Source organism: Hyla sarda, chromosome 1 (genome assembly GCF_029499605.1).
Source record: "Hyla sarda isolate aHylSar1 chromosome 1, aHylSar1.hap1, whole genome shotgun sequence".
Classification (NCBI taxonomy): domain Eukaryota; kingdom Metazoa; phylum Chordata; class Amphibia; order Anura; family Hylidae; genus Hyla; species Hyla sarda.
The window spans coordinates 383,052,066-383,077,177 of record NC_079189.1 but is presented as its reverse complement, the minus strand read 5'-3'; the positions used below and the strand labels follow the sequence as shown (position 1 = coordinate 383,077,177).

Below are 25,112 nucleotides of genomic sequence, written 5' to 3'. Positions count from 1 at the left end.
CAGCCTAATAATTATGCATACCTTTATATAGGGTGTTCATCTCCTTAGGCCACACCATTCCTCATTATATCATTACATATCACCTGATATGCTTAAAGGGGTACTCCGGCGCTAACAGCCACCACGCCCCCTCCCCAAATGCGCAGCAAAATATGGCACGTGTGACCCTACTCTTAAATGGGCTTTCTCATTAAAACTAATTTTTGCCATTGCACTCCCTATGGTAAATAAAAAAATCTTTTTAATGTACTCTGTTTAAAACAAATTAAGTTTTCTATGTTTTATTTGTGTTTAAAAAAGCTGCCATTAGGTGTTTCGCTATTAGGTGTTCAGAGCACATTTCCCCCCATCTCTTGCACAGACTTTGGACTCCTGCTGGCCTGGCAGAAGTCCAAACTTAGGAAATGCAGTCTGGAGTGCTGACGGGGTGTGTGCAGCCTTAGCCAATCATGGCTCATCTCACACACTGAACTGCTCTGGGCTTTGTGTAGCTGAGTTAGGGAGGAAGTTCTCCCCTGTATGGCTTCAGATGATGTCATGTCTGCTGGGTAACGCCCCTTTCCGGTCTTTGAATCTGAATCTGACTGAGACTGAGCAGAAAATACAGAGCAATATCCAGGTAGAAAATGAAAAATTTTTATAGAAATAAAAGCAGGGGTTGGTAAACTGGTAGGTTTATAAAATGTAACAAGATCATTTACGCAAGATTTTTTTACATTTTTTATTAAAATGGACTGTTTCAGGGCTGCCATGTCCTTTGTAGTGTCAAAACATAAAAACACTAACAAAAACCCTGCTACACCCTCACTAAACTTAGCTACAGATGCAGTAAAAAGAGAAAAACCGAACACTGGTGGCCGTTACCAACGGCAACAAGTCATATAAGAAGAACAGTTACATGTACCTGATGATGTTGGGCTAAGAGCTAAACATTTTTGTGTACATATAGTAATAGATGAAAGCGGGACAGCCTCCAACCCGGACCCGACTGTGGAAGGGTTCTGTAAACTAATTTTGGAGTCACTGGAGTATCCAGAGGAGCAAAAATGGGTTTTCCAAGGGGCATGCGCTGCACTGGTAACCAGGACACAGTGGTTAAAATAAAAAAGTTTTATTTAGAAGCTGACGCGTTTCAGTAGCATGTAACCCATTTTTTAAGACTTGAAAAAGGGGACACATGCTCCCAAATTGTGTTGTCAGCTTCTTAATAAAACTATTTTTTAATTTTAACCACAGTGTCCGCAGTTTGTCCCGGTTACCAGTGCCCCTTGAAAAACCTGTCCAAGATTTGTATCTACAGATGTAGGCATGCTTTTTGATTCCACATAGGTTTCTTAAAATGTACATTTTCACAAGGGGTAAAGGCCTAAATAGCATTTTACATTCTGTTATATAATTTTGAGTATAACAATACCCTTTATATCACATAGTTACATAGTTAGGACGGTCGAAAAAAGACATATGTCCATCAAGTTCAACCAGGGAATTAAGGGGTAGGGGTGTGGCGCGATATTGGGGAAGGGATTTTATATTTCTTCATAAGCATTAATGTCATTGTATACTGTTATTTGGCACACCGAGAGAGAGAGCAATACCCACAGGAAAATAGAGATCTGCAAAAAAGAGAGGAAAATGACCTGGGGTAGTAAGCTGGTAAAATAACAACATAGTAGGGCAGATCTATGGCTTCATTCTTTTTTGGTAAATTCTCCAAAGGGACCCTAACTTTAGAACAATTGTATTCAAGTTGGAGACAAAGATGTCTGGAATGCTAAGGATATGTCATATTCACAGTATAAAATCTTATTGAAGCCAATGTAAAGGTGTTTATGTTGTGTAATTGCTTTCAGGAACCCACTTCAGCAATACAACGGCTTCCTCTGCTTGGTCAGTTTTTGGGACGTCTTTGCTGGAACCCCTTTGTTATTGGGCATGGTAAGTATAGAGGCTTGCATCGTTATCTTTCCATTTTACTTGGTCAAACTGAATGCCTCATTGCCAAGGCTGAACTTTAATTTTGAATAGTGCTGTGTACTTTCTGCTTGTGTCCCTGGATGGTGTACTCTAATACAATAAAAAGTACCTATTACATACAGTATCTTATTAGCATCAGCAGTGCTATATCTTTGCCAAATGATATCCAGACAGTAGTCTGAATAAAAATATGGAACAGCCGGACCACAATACACTGCAAAAAAGATATGCTGTGCTGAGAAGCAGTCCCACACAATACTTCAATAGTTTTCTCAAAAACCACCAACATATATATGGCCCAGATTTATCAAACTGTGGGAGAGAAAAAACAGAGGGATTTTCCCACAGCAACCAATCACAGCTCAGCTAACGAGCTCTGGTAAAGTGAAAGCTGAACTGTGATTGGTTGCTATGGGAAAACCTCTCCACCTTTACACTCACATAGTTTTAAAAATCTCGTCTATGGTGACTAAATAACAGCTCTATACATAAAACAGTCTAATAACAGTGCTGTATGATCGCTTTATAACACTGTTGTATAATTTATAATAAGACTAGCTGAATACCCGGCATTGCCCGGTTTTTCCTTCCTCATCCTTGTTGGGGAGGAAAATCAACAAAAGAGGAAGCTTTTGACTTCAAATCCCATCCCCATATATTGTTGTCATATCCTGTCCTCCTATCCCGTCCTCCTATCCCGACCTCCTATCCAGTCCTCCTATCTCGACCTCCTATCCCATCCTCCTATCTTGACCTCCTATCCCATCCTCCTATCTTGACCTCCTATCTTGTCCTCCTCTCTGCCCCCCCCCCCCGGCCTTCATCGCTGCTGTGCGCCCGTCCGTCAGCACCACCGCATGGGACGTCAGTGACGTCACTCGCAGGGCGCCCGGAGAGAAGGAGCGCTGCGCTGGATGGGTGAGTGTGTGTGTCTGTCTCTCTGTCTGTCTCTATCTCTGTCTGTGTGTCTCTGTCTGTGACTGTCTGTGTGTGACTCTGTGTATGTATGTGACTGTGTGTGTGTATGTGACTGTGTGTGTGTGTGACTGTGTGTGTGTGTGTGTGACTCTGTGTGTGTGTGTGTGTTGCAGGTGGACCCACTAGCTTTATGCTACACCCCTGCCCACAATCATTTCTTGTATTGGAATTATGTAGGAGGCCTTCTGGTGTGCCAAGTATGCCTTATTTTCTGTGTGTGACTCTGTGTCTGTGACCGTGACTCTGTGTGTGTGTTTGTCTGTGAGTGTGTGTCTCTCTGACTGTGTGTGTTTGTGTGTGTGTCTCTCTGTGTTGTATGTGTTTTTTTTTTTTTTTTTTTTTTTGGGGGGGGGGCGGGGGGCGGTTTGAACCAGCGATCTAATGTGGGGAGACTTTGACCCATTGTGGGGAACCTGCAAGGGAACCTGCGGCCTAATGTGTGGAAACTGCTACCAAATGTGGGGAGTCTATGCTACCTAATGTGGGGAGTCTATGCTACCTAATGTGGGGAAACTGCTACCTAATGTGGGGAATCTGTGCTACCTAATGTGGGGAGTCTATGCTACCTAATGTGGGGAATCTATGCTACCCAATGTGGGGCAACTGCTACCTAATGTGAGGAATCTGTGCTACCTAATGTGGGGAAATTGCTACCTAATGTGGGGAATCTGTGCTACCTAATGTGGGGAAATTGCTAACTAATGTGGGGGAACACGTACCAAATGTGGGGAATCTATGCTACCTAATGTGGGGGAACTGCTGCCTACCTAATGCTCCCCCCTGGCAGTAGCACCCTCATCATCCACCAGCAACACCCCCCCCCCCCCAGCAGTAGCAACTCCATCATCCACTAGCAACACCACAAAAAAAACCCTCCCGTGGTAATAGCATCAGCTAACGGATGTTGAGGGGTGTTACTGCGGTTGTGGTATTATATTCAGAGGGTGCACTGTATGGCAACGTTAAATTCAGAGGGCTCAGTTTGTGGTAGTATTATATTCAGAGGGCGCAGTGGGTGGTAGTATTATATTCAGGGGTACAGTATGTGGTAGATTTATATTCAGAGGGTACAGTATGTGATGGTATTATATTCAGAATGTACAGTGTGTGGTAGAATTATATTCAGTGGGTATGGTGTATGGAAGGTTTATAATCAGAGAGTATAGTGTATAGTAGTATTATATTTTGAGGATACAGTGTCTGGCAGGTTTATAATAATACTTGTTTTCATATAGAGGATGAGAATGCGCTGACATAGTGTGGAGACGTCTGGGCGTCACATTCTGCAGAGAGAAGTTTTAGCTGGAACAAGTCCTGGCGGGATGCACCATCTGAATTAGATAAGGAAAGACTATAGAGAAGACGTCACCTGTAGTCACTGATATCATTGTACATTCTCCTCACTATAGAGAAGACGTCACCTGTAGTCACTGATATCATTGTGTATTCTCCTCACTATAGAGAAGACGTCACCTGTAATCACTGATATCATTTTTATATTCTCCTCACTATAGAGAAGACGTCACCTGTAGTCACTGATATCATTGTACATTCTCCTCACTATGTCCTATCAGAGCTGTAGTCGCTTGTCAGTTCTATAGTTATGGTGAGTGAAACTACAACTCCCAGCATAACCTCACCACTGCTCAAAGGGGTACTCTACTGGAAAACATTTTTTTTTATCAATTGGTGCTACAAAGTTAAACAGATTTGTAAATTACTTCTATTAAAAAATCTTAATCCTTCCAGTACTTATTAGCTGCTGTATAAGTGATTCACAGGAAGTTCTTTTTTTTTTTTTTTCTGACCACAGTGCTCTGTGCTGACATCTTTGTCCATGTCAAGAACTGTCCATAGTAGGAGCAAATCCCCATAGCAAACCTATCCTGCTCTGGACAGTTCCTGACATGGACAGAGGTGTCAGCAAATAGCACTGTGGTCAGACTGGAAAGAACTACACAACTTCCTGTGGAGCATACAGCGGCTGATAAGTACTGTAAGGATTAAGATTTTAAATAGAAGTAATTTAAAAATCTGTTTAACTTTCTGGCACCAGTTGATATAAAAGTAAATGTTTTCCAATGGAGTAACCCTTTAAGTAATTCTGGGAGCTGTATATTTAAATGGTGAAAACTTCTTTAACACTTTCTTATTCTGTGGCAACTGGTATATCTGATTATTATACTGGAATTTCTCACAATGCGCTTCAACAGTGGTGTCTGTCACAACAAGCTAAAAACTTACTTAGGGGGGGGAGGTATGGGGTGACACCATTTTCTACCGCACCGGGTGACACCAACCCTAGCAACGCCACTGATCCCGACCATCCTGTCCTCCTATCTCGACCTCCTATCTCGACCTCATATCCCGACCTGTAATATGTGTACCATATTACATGTATTGAATTATCTCCAGCCGTACAGAAGTTATGTGAGAACCTACATTTCCCATGGATTTGCATGGGACTTTAAACAAAAACCCTGACCCTCACAAATGGGGGTGGTTAAGGGTTAAATTAACTATCCTATAATTTAAGTGGACATATAAGTAACATGTGACCAAGTATTATCAAAATATCTCCAGCAGTTTAGAAGTTATGCAGTAACATATATTTCCCATAGAGTTGTATGGGACTTTAAACCTAAATCTGGCACTGTCAAATGGGGGTGAGTAAGGGTTAAATCACCTATCCTATGTTTGTTGTTGACATATAAGTAACGTGTGTGCCAAGTTTCATGTTAATATCTTTAGCCGTTTGGAAGTTTTTGTGGAACATACACACACACATGTTGAGTTTTATATATATATATATATATATATATATATATATATATATATAGACTAGCTGAATACCCGGCGTTGCCCGGTTTTTCCTTCCTAATCCTTGTTGGGGAGGAAAAGAAACAAAGGAGGAAGCTTTTGACTTCATATCCCGTCCTCATGTATTGTTGTCGTATCCCAACCCCATATCCTGTCCTCACATCCCGACCTCCTATCCTGTCATCATATCCCGACCTTATATCCCATCCTCACATCCTGTTCTCATATCCCGACCTCCTATCCCGACCTCCTATCCCGACCTCCTATCCCAACCTCCTATCCCGTCCTCCTATCCCGTCCTCCTATCCCGTCCTCCTATCCCGTCCTCCTATCTCGTCCTCCTATCTCGTCCTCCTATCTCGACCGCCTATCTCGACCGCCTATCCAATCCATCTAATCCCAACCTCCTATCTTGAACCTCCTATCCTGACCTCCTATCCTGTCCTCATATCCTGTGCTCCTATCTCGACCTCCTATCTCGACCTCCTATCCCGACCTCCTATCCCGACCTCCTATCCGGCCTCCTATCCCGGCCTCCTATCCCGACCCGTAATATGTGTACCAGGTGTTGAAATATCTCAAGCCGTACGGAATTTATGGGGGAAGATACATTTCCCATTGATTTGCATGGGACTTTACACAAAAACCCTGACCCTCACAAATGGGGGTAGTTAAGGGTTAAATTAACTATCCTATATTTTAAGTTGACATATAAGTAACATGTGACCAAGTATTATCAAAATATCTCCAGCCGTTTGGAAGTTATGCAGTAACATATATTTCCCATTGGCTTGTATGGGAATTTAAACATAAACTCCGCCCCTGGCAAATCAGGGTGGGCAAGGGTTAAATCACCTATCCTATGTTTGTTGTGGACATATAAGTAACATGTGTGCCAAGTTTCATGTTAATACCTTTAGCCGTTTGGACGTGATGCTGGAACATACACACATACATATATTGAGTTTAATATATATATATATATATATATATATATATATATATATATATATACCGTATATATATATATATATATATATATATATATATATATAGATAGATGGGTAGATATTACAAGCAACAAGTTTGAATCCATCAATTGAATTCAGTCAGACACCTGTTAACATGCTTTTGGCTTATTTGCTGTTATTATTTTCACATTTAAGGAGTTTTCTGGTCTAATGTGATTAATGGTCTATCCTAAGATAGGCCATCAATTGCTGATCTGCATATGTTGAACATCCTAAAAGGCTCAGTTCACTGCATACTGACTGGGGCTAGTTACTGCAACTCTGCTTCCATTCACCTAAATGGGAGGCTGAGCTGCAGTGACTTGGCTCCACACTCCACTGCTACACAGTGTGCAGAACCATCTGCTTCATTGTGTAGTATGGATGCCAAGCAGCTGATCCACAGCTGTGTATAGGCCATCAATCATGTTAACCCAGAAAATCCTTTTAACCCCTTAAGGATTAAAAGGGAACTGTCAGGTTCAAAAACTTTTTATATGTTGTTCATCATGGTAAAACATTAACCTTTATAATATTCTTCATAAGAAAATTTTATTTCCTTTTTATATAAATCATGGCTTATAAAATCATGGCTTTGCCCAAGCTGAAGTACAGGCATGGACAAAGTCCAGTTATTGAGGGTGGGCTAGCACTCCTCTGTGCTCTCTCCTATCTGATAGGCTGCTGATAGCTCCTGTGCTTGCTTTATGTACAGGATGTAAATGTATGTCCTGGTAAATTAAGTACGAGGGCTTACATTTACATCATATGTCATTAACCCCTTAAGGACCAATACCATATTCACCTTAACCCCTTAAGGACCAGGCCATTTTACACCTTAGGACCAGAGCGTTTTTTGAACATCTGACCACTGTCACTTTAAACATTAATAACTCTGGAATGCTTTTAGTTATCATTCTGATTCTGAGTTTGTTTTTTTGTGACATATTCTACTTTAACATGGTGGAAAATTTTTGTGGTAACTTGCATCCTTTCTTGGTGAAAAATCCCAAAATTTGAAAAAATAAAAAATTTTGCATTTTTCTAACTTTGAAGCTCTCTGCTTGTAAGGAAAATGGATATTCAAAATACATTTTTTTTGGTTCACATAAACAATATGTCTACTTTATGTTTGCATCATAAAATTGACAAGTTTTTACTTTTGGAAGACACCAGAGGGCTTCAAAGTTCAGCAGCAATTTTCCAATTTTTCACAAAATTTTCAAACTCACTATTTTTCAGGGACCAGTTCAGGTTTGAAGTGGATTTGAAGGGTCTTCATATTAGAAATACCCCATAAAAGACCCCATTATAAAAACTGCACCCCCAAAGTATTCAAAATGACATTCAGTCAGCGTCTTAACCCCATTAGGTGTTTCACAGGAATAGCAGCAAAGTGAAGGAGAAAATTCACAATCTTCATTTTTTACACTTGCATGTTCTTGTAGACCCAATTTTTGAATTTTTACAAGGGGTAAAAGGAATAAATTTATACTTAGGTTTGTAGCCCAATTTCTCTTGAGTAAGCACATACCTCATATGTCTATGTAAAGTGTTCGGCGGGTGCAGTAGAGGGCTCAGAAGCGAAGGAGCGACAAGGGGATTTTGGAGAGTACGTTTTTCTGAAATGGTTTTTGGGGGGCATGTTGCATTTAGGAAGCCCCTATGGTGCCAGAACAGGAAAAAAAACACATGGCATACCATTTTGGAAACTAGACCCCTTGAGGAACGTAACAAGGAATAAAGTGAGCCTTAATACCCCACAGGTGTTTCACGACTTTTGCATATGTAAAATAAAATTTAAAAAAATTTCACTAAAATGTGTGTTTCCCCCGAAATTTCTAATTTTTGCAAGGGTTAATAGCAGAAAATACCCCCCCAATATTTGTAACCCCATCTCTTCTGAGTATGCAGGTACCCCATAAGTTGACCTGAAGTGCACTACGGGCGAACTACAATGCTCAGAAGAGGAGTCATATTTGGCTTTTTGAGAGCAAATTTTGGTCGGGGGGCATGTCGCATTTAGGAAGCCCCTATGGTGCCAGAACAGCAAAAAAAAAGCACACTAAAATGTGTGTTTCCCCCCAAATTTCACATTTTTGCAAGGGTTAATAGCAGAAAATACCCCCCAAAATGTGTAACCCCATTTCTTCTGAGTATGGAAATACCCCATGTGTGGACGTCAAGTGTCCTGCGGTCGAACGACAATGCTCAGAAGAGGAGGAGCGCCATTGAGCTTTTGAAGAGTGAATTTGTTTGAAATGGTAGTCAGGAACCATGTGCGTTTACAAAGCCCCCCGTGGTGCCAGAACAGTGGACCCCCCACATGTGACCCCATTTTGGAAACTACACCCCTCACAGAATTGAATAAGGGGTGCAGTGAGTATTTACATCCCACTGGCATTTGACAGATCTTTGGAACAGTGGGCTGAGCAAATGAAAAATTTTATTTTTCATTTTCACGGACCACTGTTCCAAAAATCTGTCAGACACCTGTGGGGCGTAAATGCTCACTGCACCCCTTATTACATTACGTGAGGGGTGTAGTTTCCAAAATGCGGTCACATGTTGGGGGGTCCATTGTTCTGGCACTATGGGGGCTTTGTAAACACACGTGGCCTTCAATTCCGGACACATTTTCTCTTCAAAATCCCAATGGAGCTCCTTCTCTCCTGAGCATTGTAGTTCGCCCGCCGAGCACTTTACATCCACATTTGGGGTATTTTCTTACTCAGAAGAAATGGGGTTACAAATTTTGGGGGGCTTTTCCCCTATTTTTCCTTGTGAAAATGAAAACTTTAGGGTAACACCAGCATTTTACTGAAATTTTTTTTTTTTTTTTCATTTTCCCATCCAACTTTAACGAAAATTCTTCAAACACCTGTGGGGTGTTCAGGCTCACTATACCCCTTGTTACGTTCCGTGGGGGATGTAGTTTCCAAAATGGGGTCACATGTGGGTATTTATGTTTTGGCGTTTATGTCAGAACCACTGTAAAATCAGCCACCCCTGTGAAAATCAGCAATTTAGGCCTCAAACGTACATGGTGCGCTCTCATTCCTGAGCCTTGTTGTGCGACCGCAGAGCACTTTACGCCCACATATGGGGTATTTCCGTACTCAGGAGAAATTGCGTTACTAATTTTGGGGGTCTTTTTTTTCCTTTTACTGCTTGTGAAAATAAAAAGTATGGGGCAACACCAGCACGTTGGTGTAAACATTTTTTTTTTTTTACAGTAACAGGCTGGTGTAGCCCCCAACTTTTCCTTTTCATAAGGGGTAAAAGGAGAAAAAGCCCCCCAAAATTTGTAGTGCAATTTCTCCCGATTACGGAAATACCCCATATGTGGGCCTATACTGTTTCCTTGAAATACGACAGGGCTCCAAAATGAGAGCGCGCCATGCGCATTTGAAGACTATATTAGGAATTGCATAGGGGTGGACATAGGGGTATTCTACACCAGTGATTCCCAAACAGGGTGCCTCCAGCTGTTGCTTAACTCCTAGCATGCCTAGACAGTCAGTGGCTGTCCAGAAATGCTGGGAGTTGTTGTTTTGCAACAGCTGGAGGCTCCGTTTTGGAAACACTGCTGTACAATACTTTTTTTATTTTTATTGGGGGGACAGTGTAAGGGGGTGTATATGTAGTGTTTTCCTCTTTATTTTGTGTTAGTGCAGTGTAATGTTTTTAGGGTATATTCGCACTGGCGTGTTACGGTGAGTTTCCCGCTAGGAGTTTGAGCTGTGGCAAAAAATTTGCCGCAGACCAAACTTGAAGCAGGAAACTTACTGTAAACCTGCCCGTGTGAATGTACCCTGTACGTTCACATGAGGGGGGGGGCAAAACTTCAACTGTTTCAAAACCACAACTCCCAGCATGTTCTGACAGACCGTGCATGCTGGGAGTTGTACTTTTTCAACAGCTGGAGGCACACTGGTTGGAAAACCTTCAGTTAGGTTCTGTTACCTAACTCAGTATTTTCCAACTAGTGTGCCTCCAGCTGTTGCAAAACTACAACTCCCATCATGTACTAATCGCCGAAGGGCATGCTGTGAGATGTAGTTATGCAACAGCTGGAGGTTACACACCTACAACTGCCAGCATGCTGAGACAGCTGTTTGCTATTTGGGCATGCTGGGATTTGCAGGTTTGCAACATCTGGAGGGCTACAGATTGTAGACCACTGCACAGTGATCTCCAAACTGTGACCCTCCAGATGTTGCAAAACTACAAATCCCAGCATGCCCAGACAGCAAAGAGCTGTTTGAGCATGCTAGGAGTTGTAGTTTTGCAAGATCTGGAGGGATACAGTTTAGAGACCACTGTATAGTGGTCTCAAACTGCAGCCCTCCAGCTGTTGCAAAACTAAATATTCCAGCATGCACAAACAGCTGTCTGGGCATGCTGGGAGTTGTAGTTTTGCAACATCTGGAGGGCTACAGTCTTGATGTTGCTAAGCAGATGTTGCTAAGTAACTTACCTGCTTCCGCAGGATCCAGGGAGCCATCCTCTTCTGCCGCACGACGTCGCCGTCCGCCGATCACCGTCGCCTGGAGCCTCCGGAGGGGTAAGTGGACCTTCGCGTTCGGTCCCCTTCGTTTCTTCGTTCTGCCCCGCCTATTGTGGGTGGGCAGGACGGGGAAAACAAAAGTAAACCTCCTCCCCCAATCTGCTATTGGTGGTCGCGTCTAGACCACCAATAGCAGGGATAGGAGGGGTGGCACCCCTGCCACCTCACTCCTATGCCTTCAGGGGGATGGTAGTTGTCTTAGACAACCGCGATCCCCATTCTATTCCGGGTCACCATAGACCCGTAATGACCCGGAATCGGCGCAAATCGCAAGTGTGAATTCACTTGTGATTTGCGCCGATCGCAGACATGGGGGGGGGTCTAATGACCCCCCTGGGGGCAGCAGTTATCCCGGTCTGGTCCCTGCCCGGCGTGTCGCGGGGACCGAAATTCCCACGGGTGTATGGATACGCCCTTCGTCCTTAAGTACCAGGACGCAAGGGCGTATCCATACGCCCTTCGTCCCCAACAGGTTAAAATCCCCCTAGTTTGAAGACCTATAACTTTTTCAATTTTCCGTGTAAGCAGCGGTATGAGGGCTCATTTTTAGTTCCGTGATCTGTAATTTGCTTATATAAAACTTTTAACACATTTTTTATTTTTTATTTTTTTGGAATAAAATGTTATAAAAAAGCTGCTATTTTGGACTTTTTAAAAAAAAATTTTACATTCACGCCATTCACTGTACGGTATCATTAACATTTTATTTTAATATTTCGGATATTTATGCACGCAGCGATACCAAATATGTATATAAAATATTTTTTTTACACTTTTTGGGGGTGAAATAGGGAAAATAGGACAATTTATGTTTTTATTGGGGGAGGGTTTTTTTCAAATTTTTTAAAACTTTTTTCTAAATACTTTTTTTTACTTTTATTTTTACACTTTAATAGTCCCCATAGGGGACTATTTATAGAAATCATTCGATTGCTAATACTGTTCAGTGCTATGTATAGGACATAGCACTGATCAGTATTATCAGTCATCTTCTGCTCTGGTCTGCTCGATCAGGCAGGCGAGGGGACCTCCTTCTGCCGTTTTGGATGAACGGATTGCCGCGGCAGCGCTGCGGGCGAAACGATCATCCATTTTAGTGATCGCGATGCTGCAGATGCCGTGAACTGTATTGATCACGGCATCTGAGGGGTTAATGGCGGACATCCGAGCGATCGCGGATGTCCACCATTACCGGCAGGTCCCTGGCTGCTATCAGCAGCCGGCACCTGCCGCACATGACCCGAGTATCACTCCGATGCTCGCAGTTATGTATAGGACGTAAATGTACATCCTGGTGCGTTAAGTACCAGCTCACCACCATTTATGTCCGGCGTCGTTAAAGGGTTAAACTAATAGCACACATTAGAAAACATATGGCTAACATCTAATCAAAGATTAACAGTTGATGACAATGAGACATTCACATATTCACAATGTCTTCTGCAATTCTAAAGCCCATATAAACCATGTCTTACCCCTAGAATTATATATGTAGGTCACTGATCAAAGGAACCACAATCACTATGATTTACAACCCTAAAAGAAAGAAGTCCAACGCAATCACAGCTCAATCTTCTTTTTATTTCATGGCATTTATAAGATGTAGAGTGAAGCAAACGGCTGTTTCACGCACTAATGTGCTTCTTCATATATTTAACTGTGAATGCTGTACTTGACTATCTCCAGCATCTCCACAAAAAATGAATGGTGCACATGCACCCTTTAGCTGGGAGAGTGGGGTCCCTGTTCTCAAGAACACAGGGGGGCTCCAGGATATCTGCGCCATGATCAGACACTTATTTCCTATCCTGTAAATAGAGGATAAGTTTCAGTTGCTGGAATACCCCTTTAATCAAGTTATTGATCTCAAATGTAATGCCTTTCAGCAAATAATTCAATACAGATTCAACATTCTTGAACAACTTCTGCCATTCCTCTCATGAAAAAGTGTTGTCTGTCTTTTATTTTTTCTCTTCTTGTCTAAAGGAGTATTCTATTATAAAAAAGAAAATAATAATAATAATAATAATGACGGAGATTTATTAACCCCTTCATGACCCCGGGTTTTTCTGTTTTTGCACTTTCGATTTTTCATCCTTACCTTTAAAAAAGCCTAACTTTCAATTTTGCACCTAAAAATCCATATGATGGCTTATTTTTTGCGCCACTAATTCTACTTTGTAATGACATCAGTCATTTTACCCCAAAATATACGGCGAAACGGGAAAAAAATCTTTCAAAAATGAAGAAAAAACACCATTTTGTAACTTTTGGGGGCTTCCGTTTCTACACAGTAAATTTTTGGGTAAAAATGACACCTTCTCTTTATTCTGTAGGTTCATACTATTAAAATGATACCCTACTTATATAGGCTTGATTTTGTTGTACTTTTGGAAAAAATCATAACTACATGCAGGAAAATGTATATGTTTAAAATTGTCATTTCCTGCCCCAAATACCTTTTTTTATTTTTCTGTGTATGGGGCGGTACGAGGGCTCATTTTTTGCCCTGTTATCTGAAGTTTTTATCAGTACCATTTTTGTATTGATTGGTTTTTGATCGATTTTTATACATTTTTTCATGATATAAAAAGTGACCAAAAATACGCTATTTTGGACTATGGAATTATTTTGTGCGTACGGCATTGACCGTGCAGTTTAATTAACAATATATTTTTATAATTTGGACATTTCCACATCCAGCAATACCACATGTTTATTTTTTTTATTTTTTTTTATTTTATTTTTAATGGGAAAAGGGGGGATTCTTATTTTTATTAGGGAAGGGTTTTAAATGATCTTTATTAAAGGAGAACTCCAGAATACAAAAATTGTCCCCCATACTGCCGGCAGTAAAAATATAAACAGGTACATACCTTCCTTCCCTCCCCCGGGGCCTCCAGTAACCCGCTCTGGTCTCCGCCGCGATCCTCTTCCTGGTTGCCGGTGGTCGGCGAAACATACTGCACTCAGCCAATCACCGGCCGCAACGAAGTCCCGACTCATCAGGCGATCAGTATGGAGGACAATTTTTGTATTCTGGAGTTCTCTTTTAACTTATTTTTTTTTTCACTTTTTTTTTTTGCACTGTTATAGCCCCCATAATGGACTGTAACATGCAGTACATTGATCTCTCATACTGTTCAATGCTATGCCATAGCATAGCATTGATCAGTGTTTCTACCGCTTGGCAGCTCATGCCTGGATCTCAGGCACAGAGCAGTCATTCGGCGATCGTACACAGAGGAGGAAGGTAAGGCAACCTCCTTGTATCCTCCAGCTGTTTGGGACACGGTGATTTAGCTGCGGCGCTCCCGAACAGCCCGTTGAGCTATCCAGCACTTATTAGCTTTCATTTTAGACGTGGTGATTAGTTTTGAACGCCGCGTCTAAAAGGGTTAATAGCGTGCAGCACAGCGATCAGGGCCACGCACTATTAGCCACGGGTCCCGGCACTTGCTAGGTGACATAGCCCCACATTATAGAAAGTAAGTCCTGGGTCGGGAAGGGGTTAAAACCAGTGTAGAGGAAAAACTGACTAATTGCCCATGGCTACCAATCAGATCGCTTCTTTTATTTTTTCAAATGCCGTTTTCAAAATGAAAGAAGCAGTCTGATTGGTTGGTATGGGCAACATTCTTCTGCACAGGTTTTGATAAATTTCCCCCAATATGTTGCTGGGGCTGCTGTAAAAAAAAGAAAAAAAAAAGATACATACTAAAGTCCCTCTTGCAGCTCCCATTGCAGTTTCTTCTGCCTGTTTCCAAGACAAGATGTCTCAACAGGACCTGCTGGCTTGCCAAATCACTGGCCATAGACATGTCTTGTCATTGATTGGTTGAGCGAGCTGGTCTAACTTAGACATCATGTCTAAGAAGCAGGGAGAAGCCCTGCCCGTGTGTCATTGGCATCCATATAGATGTCCCACCCACTTACAAAAAATGCATATTTTAATACATGAATATAGAAACATTATTTGTAAAATTGAAAAGAAACAGGGCATATTTGCAACTTTTGGGGGAGTTGTTTTCTGTGCAATATATTTTATGGTTTAAATTACACATCTTTATTCTGTGGATCAATATGATTACAAAGATACCCAATTTATATAGATTTTGTTTTATATTACTTAGGGATCGACCGATATCGATTTTTTAGGGCCGATACCGATAATCTGTGGCCTTTCAGGCCGATAGCCGATAATTTATACCGATATTCCGGTATAAATTATCGGCTATTTCTCCACCCCCCCCCGGCCCCGAAGAAGCGGTTGCAGATCATTGATTTAAAGCGGGCGCTTTAAATCAATGAACTGCAGCGGCTTTTGCAGGGCCAGAGACCGCCGCTGCCGTCCGCCTTTCTCCCCCTGCCCCCCCTCCCTCTGGCCAGAGACCACCGCCGCATGCTTCACTCCCCCTGCCGGTCCTTAGTCCAACCACCGCCGCTGCCCCATTGCCTCCACATCCCCCTTTTTATAATTACCTGTTCCCTTGGTCCGCCGCAGGAGCCACAAGTAGCACGGATTACGGGCCCCGGGAACAGGTAATTATAAAACCGGGGATGGGGGAGGCAATGGGGTGGTGGGGTGCGGTGCAGTGGGTGGGGCGGGGGAATGGTCATTATCGGATTGTCGGCAAGGTAATTGCCGATACCAATAACGTCCAAAATTGTGGTTATCGGCCGATAATATCGGCCAAACTGATAATCGGTCGATCCCTAATATTACTACTTAAAACTATAACTTTTTAAAGAAAATTAATTTGCTGTACTTATTTTTGTGCCTTGATGTGTAGTTTTTATCCTTTACCATTTTTGTTTAGATAGGACTTCCCCTGACTTAACCCCCATGACATGGCCCCTGATATCACCCCTGACATTGCACCTGATTTCTTCCCACCCCCCCATCATTGCTCCCTGACATTTTCCCCCTGACATTAACCTCTGAAATTGCCTTGACATTACCTGCTGACATCACCCCTTGACATCCCCCCTGACACCGCTGAATGCTCACTGATATCACTCCTGACATAACTTCCAGTACATTTAATATTAGTAACTGACAGCTGGCGTAAAGGACCAGAAATGGAGTCTTTTGTGTTCACTATAGAGGATGAAAGAGGCAGAGTTGCGTTCCACGCTCCTCTCTGGTTGGTCACTAACGTCTTGCTGTTTTATAGCAGACGTGCCTATGTGCGGCACGCACGTCTGCTACTCAGTCAGCCACTGCGCAGATTTTAAAGAGCCTGGCGGCTTGGTGGAGTACAGCTCTGGAGTATAATACTGGATGTTACTCAGGATCAGTCCAGGATACAGAATGTAATGTATGTACACAATGACCAAACCAGCAGAATAGTGGGAACAGCTGTGGAGTATAATACAGGATAAAACTCAGAATCAGTTCAGGATAAGTAATGTAGTGTATGCACAGAATGACTGCACCAGCAGAGTACAGCTCTTCAGTATACCAGATGTTGCTGCTATAATTAATATAGGATGTAACTCGGGAGTAACATCAGGTATGCTAAATCGCTTCATTCACTGTTCTGCTGGTGGGGTCACTGTGTACAATTACATTCCTTACACTGTACATGGGTTTAGATTGTAATGTATATATGGTATACAGTGACTTCACACTAGCAGCATAGTGACTTCCTCTTCTAAAATAATAACTCACCAGGCTCCCTCTTCTCTCCTGACTAATCTGCTCAACAGGTCTTTTAGCTCAGCCCCCACATAAACTGGTCACATGATTGTGACATCATCACAAATCGTACACCTCCAGAATCTATCAGATACAGAGCAGGTCCTGGTTGAGCCCAGACACTCAGGTTGTGCTGCCCACCCTTATCAGTCCACCCCTGGCTATGCCTATGCATAGCACTGTTCAGTAAGGGTGGACTGACAACCTAGCGCATAGGGGGCCCCTGGGCAATATAGGATTATGGGGACCCCTATGCGCCCACCCATGTGTAAGCCACATATATATATAGATGAAAAGAGAATATCCACAGCACACATCCAATGGGTGAAAAATCAAAGGTGGTTTATTCCATCAAACAGAGTGTCCAGAACAACGTTTCAACCAGCTCTCCTGGTCTTTTTCAAGCTTGAAAAAGACCAGGAGAGCTGGTTGAAACGTTGTTCTGGACACTCTGTTTGATGGAATAAACCACCTTTGATTTTTCACCCAGGTCCCTGACCCGGGTCTGGACCTGCGAGCACCATAATACATTTAATATTTTTTCTGGATGTGCTGTTTTCCTACAACTTTTATATATATATAGATGCCTTCCTACATACAATACATAATTATTTTAATACAGGAAGAAGATATAGAAAAAAATATTTGCAAAATTGAAAACACACAATTCTGTGGTTCCATATGGTTATAGTGATAACCTTTTCTATAGATTTTGTTTTATTTAACTACTTTTAAAAAATGATATATTTTTTTTAAAGAAAATCTGTATGATTAATATTGTCCTCTTCTGTCCCCTCAGTAGGCTGTATGAGGGTCATTTTTTGCGCCGTTTTCTGTAGGTTTTATCTGTACTATTTTTGTTTAGATGGGACTTTTTGAGTTCTTTTAATAATTTTTTATAGTATGAATTTGATGAAAAATCTGCAGTTCTGGAATTTTGGTATTTTTTTACATTTACGCTATTCACTGTCACCTCCTTACATCACCACTGTGCTCACTGACTTCTCCTTCTGACATCGCCCCCTGATATCACCACTGAGTGCTCACTGACATTACCCCTGAGTGGTAATTGACATCATCACTGATTTCTCACTGACATCACCCCTGACATCACCACTGAGTGCTCACTGACATCACCCTTAACATCATCATTGAGTTCTCAATGACATCACCATGAAATCACCACTGAGTGCTCACTGACATCACCCTGAAAACACTCCAGACATCACTCCCAGTTAATTTAAAGAGTACCTGTCATCTAACCATTATTTTCTAAACTAACTCAGATTATATTCCCTAACATTGCCTAAAATGTTTTACGAGCTTTAAATAGCTCTGTATCATACCTTTCCCCCTGCTCACATTGTGTGCCACCTAGTGGCCTTTTTTAACTACATTAAAAAATTCAAAAATTATCAAAAAGGTGCACAGACCTGATAAATTCTGCGCAATTATAGAAACCAATGAGCTGCAGAGTTAGGTTTAAGCTTTGTGCTCTTGCATCTGACACATTTGTACTTGTCCTGTTAGCTGTCTTACATTTGCACAAAAATAGCAGATTTGCCCCCAAAAAAACACTTCTTAATTTACTTTGCGCAAATAATAAATACAGTTCCACTACAAAAAGTGGTGTACGGTGCACCAAACAGTAGACAACTTTGAAAGATGTTCTTCCAGAAATTGCACAATTTTTTTTTGCAAAAAATGCAATTGCGCAAAATTTGCAGGGACATTTAGAACATTAAAGTGGTTTAAAGCCGATGATAAATCTCCCCCAGTGACACCACCAGCAGAATAGTGAGTACAGCTCTGGAGTATAACACAGGATATAACTCAGGATCAGTGCAGAAAAAGTTATGTAATGTATGTACACAGTGGGGGAAATTTATCAAAAGCTGTGGCGAGGCAACGTTGCCCAGATGCCCGTAGCAACCAATCAGCTTGCTTCTTTCATTGTTAACAAGGCCTCTGAAAAAAGAAAGAAGCAAGCAGATTGGTTGCTATGGGCAACTTTGCGTCTCCACAGGTTTTGATAACTCTCCCCCAGTGACCTCACCAGCAGATGTAATGTATGTACACAGTGGGGGAGATTTATCAAAACCCGTCCAGAGAAAAAGTTGCTGAGTTGCCCATAGCAACCTATCAGATTGTTTCTTTTGTTTTTCACAGGCTTCTTTAAAAATGAAAGAGGCAATCTGATTGGTTGCTATGGGCAACTTGTCAACTTTTTCTCTGCACAGGTTTTGATAAATCTCCCCCAATGACTCCACCAGCTGAATAGTGAGTACAGCTCCATTATTCTGTACTGATCCTAAGTTACATTCTGTATTATATTCCAGAGCTGTACTCAGTATTCTGCTGGAGGGGTCACTGTGTACAATTAAATTACTTAGCTTGTATATGGGTATATACTGTATACAATGACTCCACACCAGCAGAGTAGTGACTGCAGCCCTGGGAGTATTATACATGAAGTTCTCACCAGAACCTCACACGGTTTCTTCTCCTCACACAGATCCTTCAGCTCCTGCTGAGCTCTGCCCATTCCTGTCACATGGACCTCCTTACAGGTCCTTCAGTCACAATCCCCTCTCTCCTAATGAGCTCCACCCCCATATTCACTGGTCACATGCTTGTGACATCATCACAGGTCCTTCACCTCCCACATTTTGCAGTTACAGAGGAGTTCTTGGTCAGGCTATTGTGTGTGGAGGTCTCTGCTCCTCGGTGACAACTCAGCCAGAACCTGCATGATTGCATGATATATAAAGAAAAAGGCGTCAAACAGGACATAATTGACACAAAGTATACTTTATTAACATGAAAAATGACAAGACATTTAAAATAATTTAAAAGAATACATATATAGTAGTAAACATGAATCCAAGAGATGCTGAGAGGGGGCTATGCTTGTCTGCCAGGGAAAGATTTAAATAAATAGTGCACATAAGTATTGTTTCCCATGAATTAATGAGGGAGGCTACGGCTCAAGGGTTGTGGAATAGATATTAGGAACTGATCCGGCAATGCTCGGATCGCAATTAAATACAGAAAATCAGAGAGCAAGAGAGAGCCCCAGGGGATCAAAAGCGCATTATAAGTAGAACAAACCCTAAGCTAGACAATATAAGGAAATACTTTACCAAGTGGAGCAGAGAGTACAATGCTACAGCCACCCGCCACCCAACGTTTCACCAATGAAGGCTTCTTCCGGGGTGTGGTCAATAGAGTGTGGGGTATGTATATATGCAGAGACTTAACCAATTAAAACCAGGGACAAAAGCACGTGATGTAATTAGGGCGTCGTAATCGCCCATAGGTCACTGTTACCAAGCCTCGCTTTCATACCGAGGTCCGGAAACAGATACGTCTGTCAGCGTGCATCACCTGACAAACCAAGCCTCGCTTCCAAAGCGAGGCTCGGATGTACGGGCCAATCGTATACTGGGATGTGTCATTATCCAGTAGAGAGCCAAGCCTCGCTGTCAAAGCGAGGCTTGGAAAGTGCTCAGATGCGGAGATCCCTACTAAAGCGAAAATTCATAACTCTAGGTAGTTAGTTATAATTATATACAGGCACAATTCAAACATAAATAAAAAATAAAATATATTCATTTCTATATCAACATATTATAGATTACATATCAGGGACTAAATATCATGATGGGTACATATTGTGAGTAAATACATAAAGAGTACACACTTAAGGTAAGTACATATAATACTAGGGTCACATGTTATGTGGATGCAAGTGCATATTATTATATTTTTCATATATTCATATATTTTATTATATAGATATTCATGCAGCTGCACTGCACAAAGGCAGTACAGCATCATGAAGAATCAAGGTAAGTGCATCGCGTGCAAAAAAAAAAAAAAAAAAAAAAAAACCCAAAACAACAGAACAACAGTGAAAAAAAGTCAAGTGCAAGGTGAACACACAGTGACAAAATAAAAGTGACATGCAGGAAAAAAGGGGGGGGGGGGGGGGGAAAGGAAGGGGGGGGGGGGAAAGAAGGGGGGGGAAGAAAGGGGGAAGAGGGGAAGAGGGGGAGAAAAAAGAAACCTATATAAAAATCTACCTAGTAAAAAAGGGGGGGGAACCATAATGTCAATGAATGTGTGAAAAAGTGGAAATATGAAAAATGGCTTAATAATTAGTACCACTGTCATAATTAAATAAATAAATGGGTAGCAGTGAATGTTAAATATAATTTAAGCAATTAGATTAGAGCCCCAAAGATAATATAAATAAACAAAGAGGGGCATAAAAATGTGGGTGTATAGAAAAAATATAAAATAGGGGAGTGACAGTGTAGTGTGAGATTAGTGTACGGAGTGTAAGATGGGATGAAAGAAGTGAATAGTATGAGTGAAAAACGTATATATGTGATTGAAAGGCCTGTGTAGAAGTGTGATGAGGTGATAAGAAGAAAGAGGGATTGTAATCATGCATAAAAAAACATGGGGTATAAGAAGTGGGAGTAAAAATATCGTATCAAGGAATATATAATTAATTGAAAATTAGTAATAAAATTAATAATAAATATAAAAAAAAAAAAAAGTATTAAAAATATATGTAAAAGAATATATAGAGAGAGGATTGTGACCCTGGAAGTGTACATAAAAAAGTATGTTTTAAAATTGATAAGAAAAAGAGAGTCCCAACATGATTCCGGTGGTAAGGTCACTCCAACGATAGAAGGAGGCTAGAAGTAGTCACGTGATGGCCCTGGTTGGTAAGTCTCATAACACATCTAGATAGACAATCAGATAAAAAGGAATAAATTAATAAACAACAGTTAAAACAAAATGGAAGCTGCTAAAAAATCACTTAAAACCCATTAATTACACACACTAATAAAAATCCGAGCTCAGAAACCAACCAATACTCCTCACAAGAATGGGGCATAGCTGTTTACCTCATTTAAGCCGTGAGGTACAAGTGTGTCCAGCCTGAAGATCCATCGCGTTTCTCTTTGTGCAACCAATTTCTTCCATTGGCCACCTCTGATACCCACCGGGACGTGGTCGATACCTATGAATTTGAGGAGAGTGGCATCACTGTTATGTTTAAGTTTAAAGTGTCTTGGTAGGGTTTTCAAAGACTGAAGGTTTGTTTCATTGGCTGCCGCATTAATATCCAGGATATGCTCTCTGACCCGTCGGCGGAGCTCCCTGGTGGTCATGCCCACGTATAGCAATTCGCATGGGCATTGTGCAACATATACCACCCCTTTGGTTACACAGTTTATTTTCTGCCTAATTTCATATGACTTGGTACAGGATGAATTGCGAAACATATCAGTCCGTAATATATTACTACATGCAAGGCATTTACCACATGGGGAGCAGCCGTTTTTGGGGCCCTTGGAGCCAAATAAATATGGCTCCTCAGTCTCATAGTGGCTCCTCACCAGAAGGTCCTTCAAGTTTCTATTCCGTCTATATGCAATCGCTGGTCTCGAAGGTATCATACCATTTAGTGTCTCATCCACTTGTAGAACGGGCCAATGCTGTTCAAGTATCTGCCTAATCTCATGGCTACGAGAGTTATAATCTAAAATGCACCTCACCTGGTTGTCAGTTGTCTTGTTGGTCCTTGTTCTATGTAGGGATGACGCACGATCCGTTTTTTTCGCTCTGCAGTATGCCCTTTTAATGCTCCGATTGCTATAGCCCCTTTCACGGAATCTTTTCTCTAGATCACGGGCCTGCATTTCAAAGTCCTGTTCCGTGGAGCACAGGCGTCTTGCACGTAGGAATTGACCTATGGGAATATTTCTGATCAAATGTGTGGGGTGAGCAGAGCTGGCGTGTAGTACGGTATTAGCTGAAGTAGATTTACGATGTAGATTCGTCTGGATAAATCCATTGGCGTCCGCCTGTATCTGGATATCCAAAAACTCAATATTAGTTTTATTCACTTTATGCGTTAGATGAATGTTTAAGTTGTTGTTATTGAGGGCATCCATAAACTGTTCCAACTCGTCTAGTGTACCCTGCCAAATAAACAGGATATCATCAATGTATCTGCCCCATGACAGTACTTTTTCAGCCAAGGGGCAGGTATCCGACGTAAAAAGGGTCCTCTCCCACAACCCAAGGAACAAATTGGCATATGAGGGCGCACAAGCCGCCCCCATAGCCGTTCCCTGCAGTTGTAGGTAGAAGACCCCTTTAAAGATGAAAAAATTTCTCGTTAGAATGAAGGACAACAGTTCCAGGATTAAGGCACATAGGTCTCCCTCCAAATTGCTGGATTCCAGAAAAAATTTAGTGGCTGCTATACCGTCATTGTGTCTTATCGACGTGTATAGTGATTCTACATCACATGTCATAAGGTAGGAGTTATCATCTAATTGGACACCATCAAGTCTACGTAGAACATCATTTGAGTCCTTAATGTAGGAAGGTAACAGTTCGACTAGAGGCTTCAAGAAAAAGTCAATCCACTTACATATTGGTTCAGTCAGGGAGTTACACCCAGACACAATAGGTCTTCCAGGAGGTATCAGCGCGTTCTTATGGATCTTCGGCAATAGATATATTGTAGGGATGGTCGGGTACTGTATAATTAGTCCTTGTTTCTGTTTCAAATTCAAGATGTTTTCCTCCACAGCATTGTCCAGAATATGAGCTAATTCCTGTTGATAAGACATCAGGGGGTTAAAAGTGAGTCGCTTATAGCAATTGGAATCACGTAGTTGTCTAAACATTTCCTTCTCGTACATATGAGATGGCCATAGGACAACATTACCCCCCTTGTCTGATGGTTTTATAACCACGTTTTTCAAAGCCCTCAGTTCTTGAACAGCCTTTCGCTGGGGGTATGTTAGATTGTCACTGGCTCTTGTTTCTGCCAGGCGTCTCAAGTCCCTAATTACCAATTTGATAAACATATCCACCTCAGGAACCAAAGTCGTAGGAGGGAAGGTGACACTCTTAGGTAAAAGGTAGCGCGGGTACTCACCTGTTCCTAGTTGTGGCATAGGATCCTGTTCATCCAGTAATGATTGTAAGTTTAAAATAGCCTCCTGTTCTACCGTGGAACCCAACAGGTTTTCAGTATTCAGATCAAAGTGTCTTGTGTGCAGTTTTTTGAGGATCAGGCGTCGTGCAAATAGTTGAATGTCTTTTACTGTACAGAAAAGATTAACGTTAGCCTGAGGACAAAAAGATAAACCCAGGCTAAGCACAGATTCCTGTTCATTGGTTAAGGTCACATCTGTTAGGTTAATTACCTTAAGGGAAGGTCCAGGTGCCGGTGTGTCTCCTCTCTGTCTGGTAAAACGTCTTTCATTGGAGCGTTGGTTATATTCAGGTTTGCGTCGTGATTTCTTAAATTTATTGCGTTGGGAGCTAGATGAAGATGTACTTGAAGAGGCTCCAATCGAAGAAATAGAGGAGATTGAAGAGGTTCTTACCAGGTTCGTTTGGGGAGTCCTCCAGCGATATACCCGGTTTAGTTGGAGGTCTGTCAGATCCCTCTGGTATTTTTTCACCTTAACTATTTCGATTTTCTCCTCCCAGTCTTTAAACCAGGAGTCCACTTCTTGGTTCCATGTCGTCAATTCTTCTGTAGATAGATCTAGGCGGATCTTTCTAGATAGTTCCTCTATCTCAGTTTCCAGAGAGGTGAGTGTTTGTATATTATGACTTACCAATAATTCCAAAAAGGTTTTGGAGCACGTGGAGCATGCTGCTTCCCACTGGTCCTTAAAGTTATCGCTGTCTATAGGGAATGAGGGGAACACCTGAATCCTAAGTCCCCGCGGAATTAAACCTTGGGCCAAGTATTTTTCAAGAGTGGTTTTGTTCCACCATGTGCGTGAGCGCCTCTGGAGGAGATGTTTTAGTTGGCGTTTGAGCTCGGATTTCTGACTGCTCTCAGCAGAATTGGATAAACCACGTGAGAAGACTGTATCGGCACGTGCCGTCCACGTGATATCACGGTTTCTAAAGTCCATGATAGAATAGGGATAGTCTGTAAGATACAGAAAAAGCAATGAGATACCCAAAGAAAAAAATTCCCACACAGTAGGTCCTACGCCAC

At 41.8% G+C, this 25,112-nt stretch overlaps 1 protein-coding gene across 3 annotated transcripts in view; it reads left to right on the top strand.

Annotated features, from left to right (window-relative positions):
- Positions 1–25,112, top strand: part of FANCC (FA complementation group C) — a 428,253-nt gene that overhangs the window by 22,798 nt on the left and 380,343 nt on the right. For all 3 annotated transcript variants that reach the window (XM_056524729.1, XM_056524736.1, XM_056524721.1), the window contains exon 3: positions 1,851–1,935. In XM_056524729.1, the coding sequence (XP_056380704.1) occupies positions 1,851–1,935 (85 nt within the window). The remainder of the gene's footprint in view (positions 1–1,850; positions 1,936–25,112) is intronic.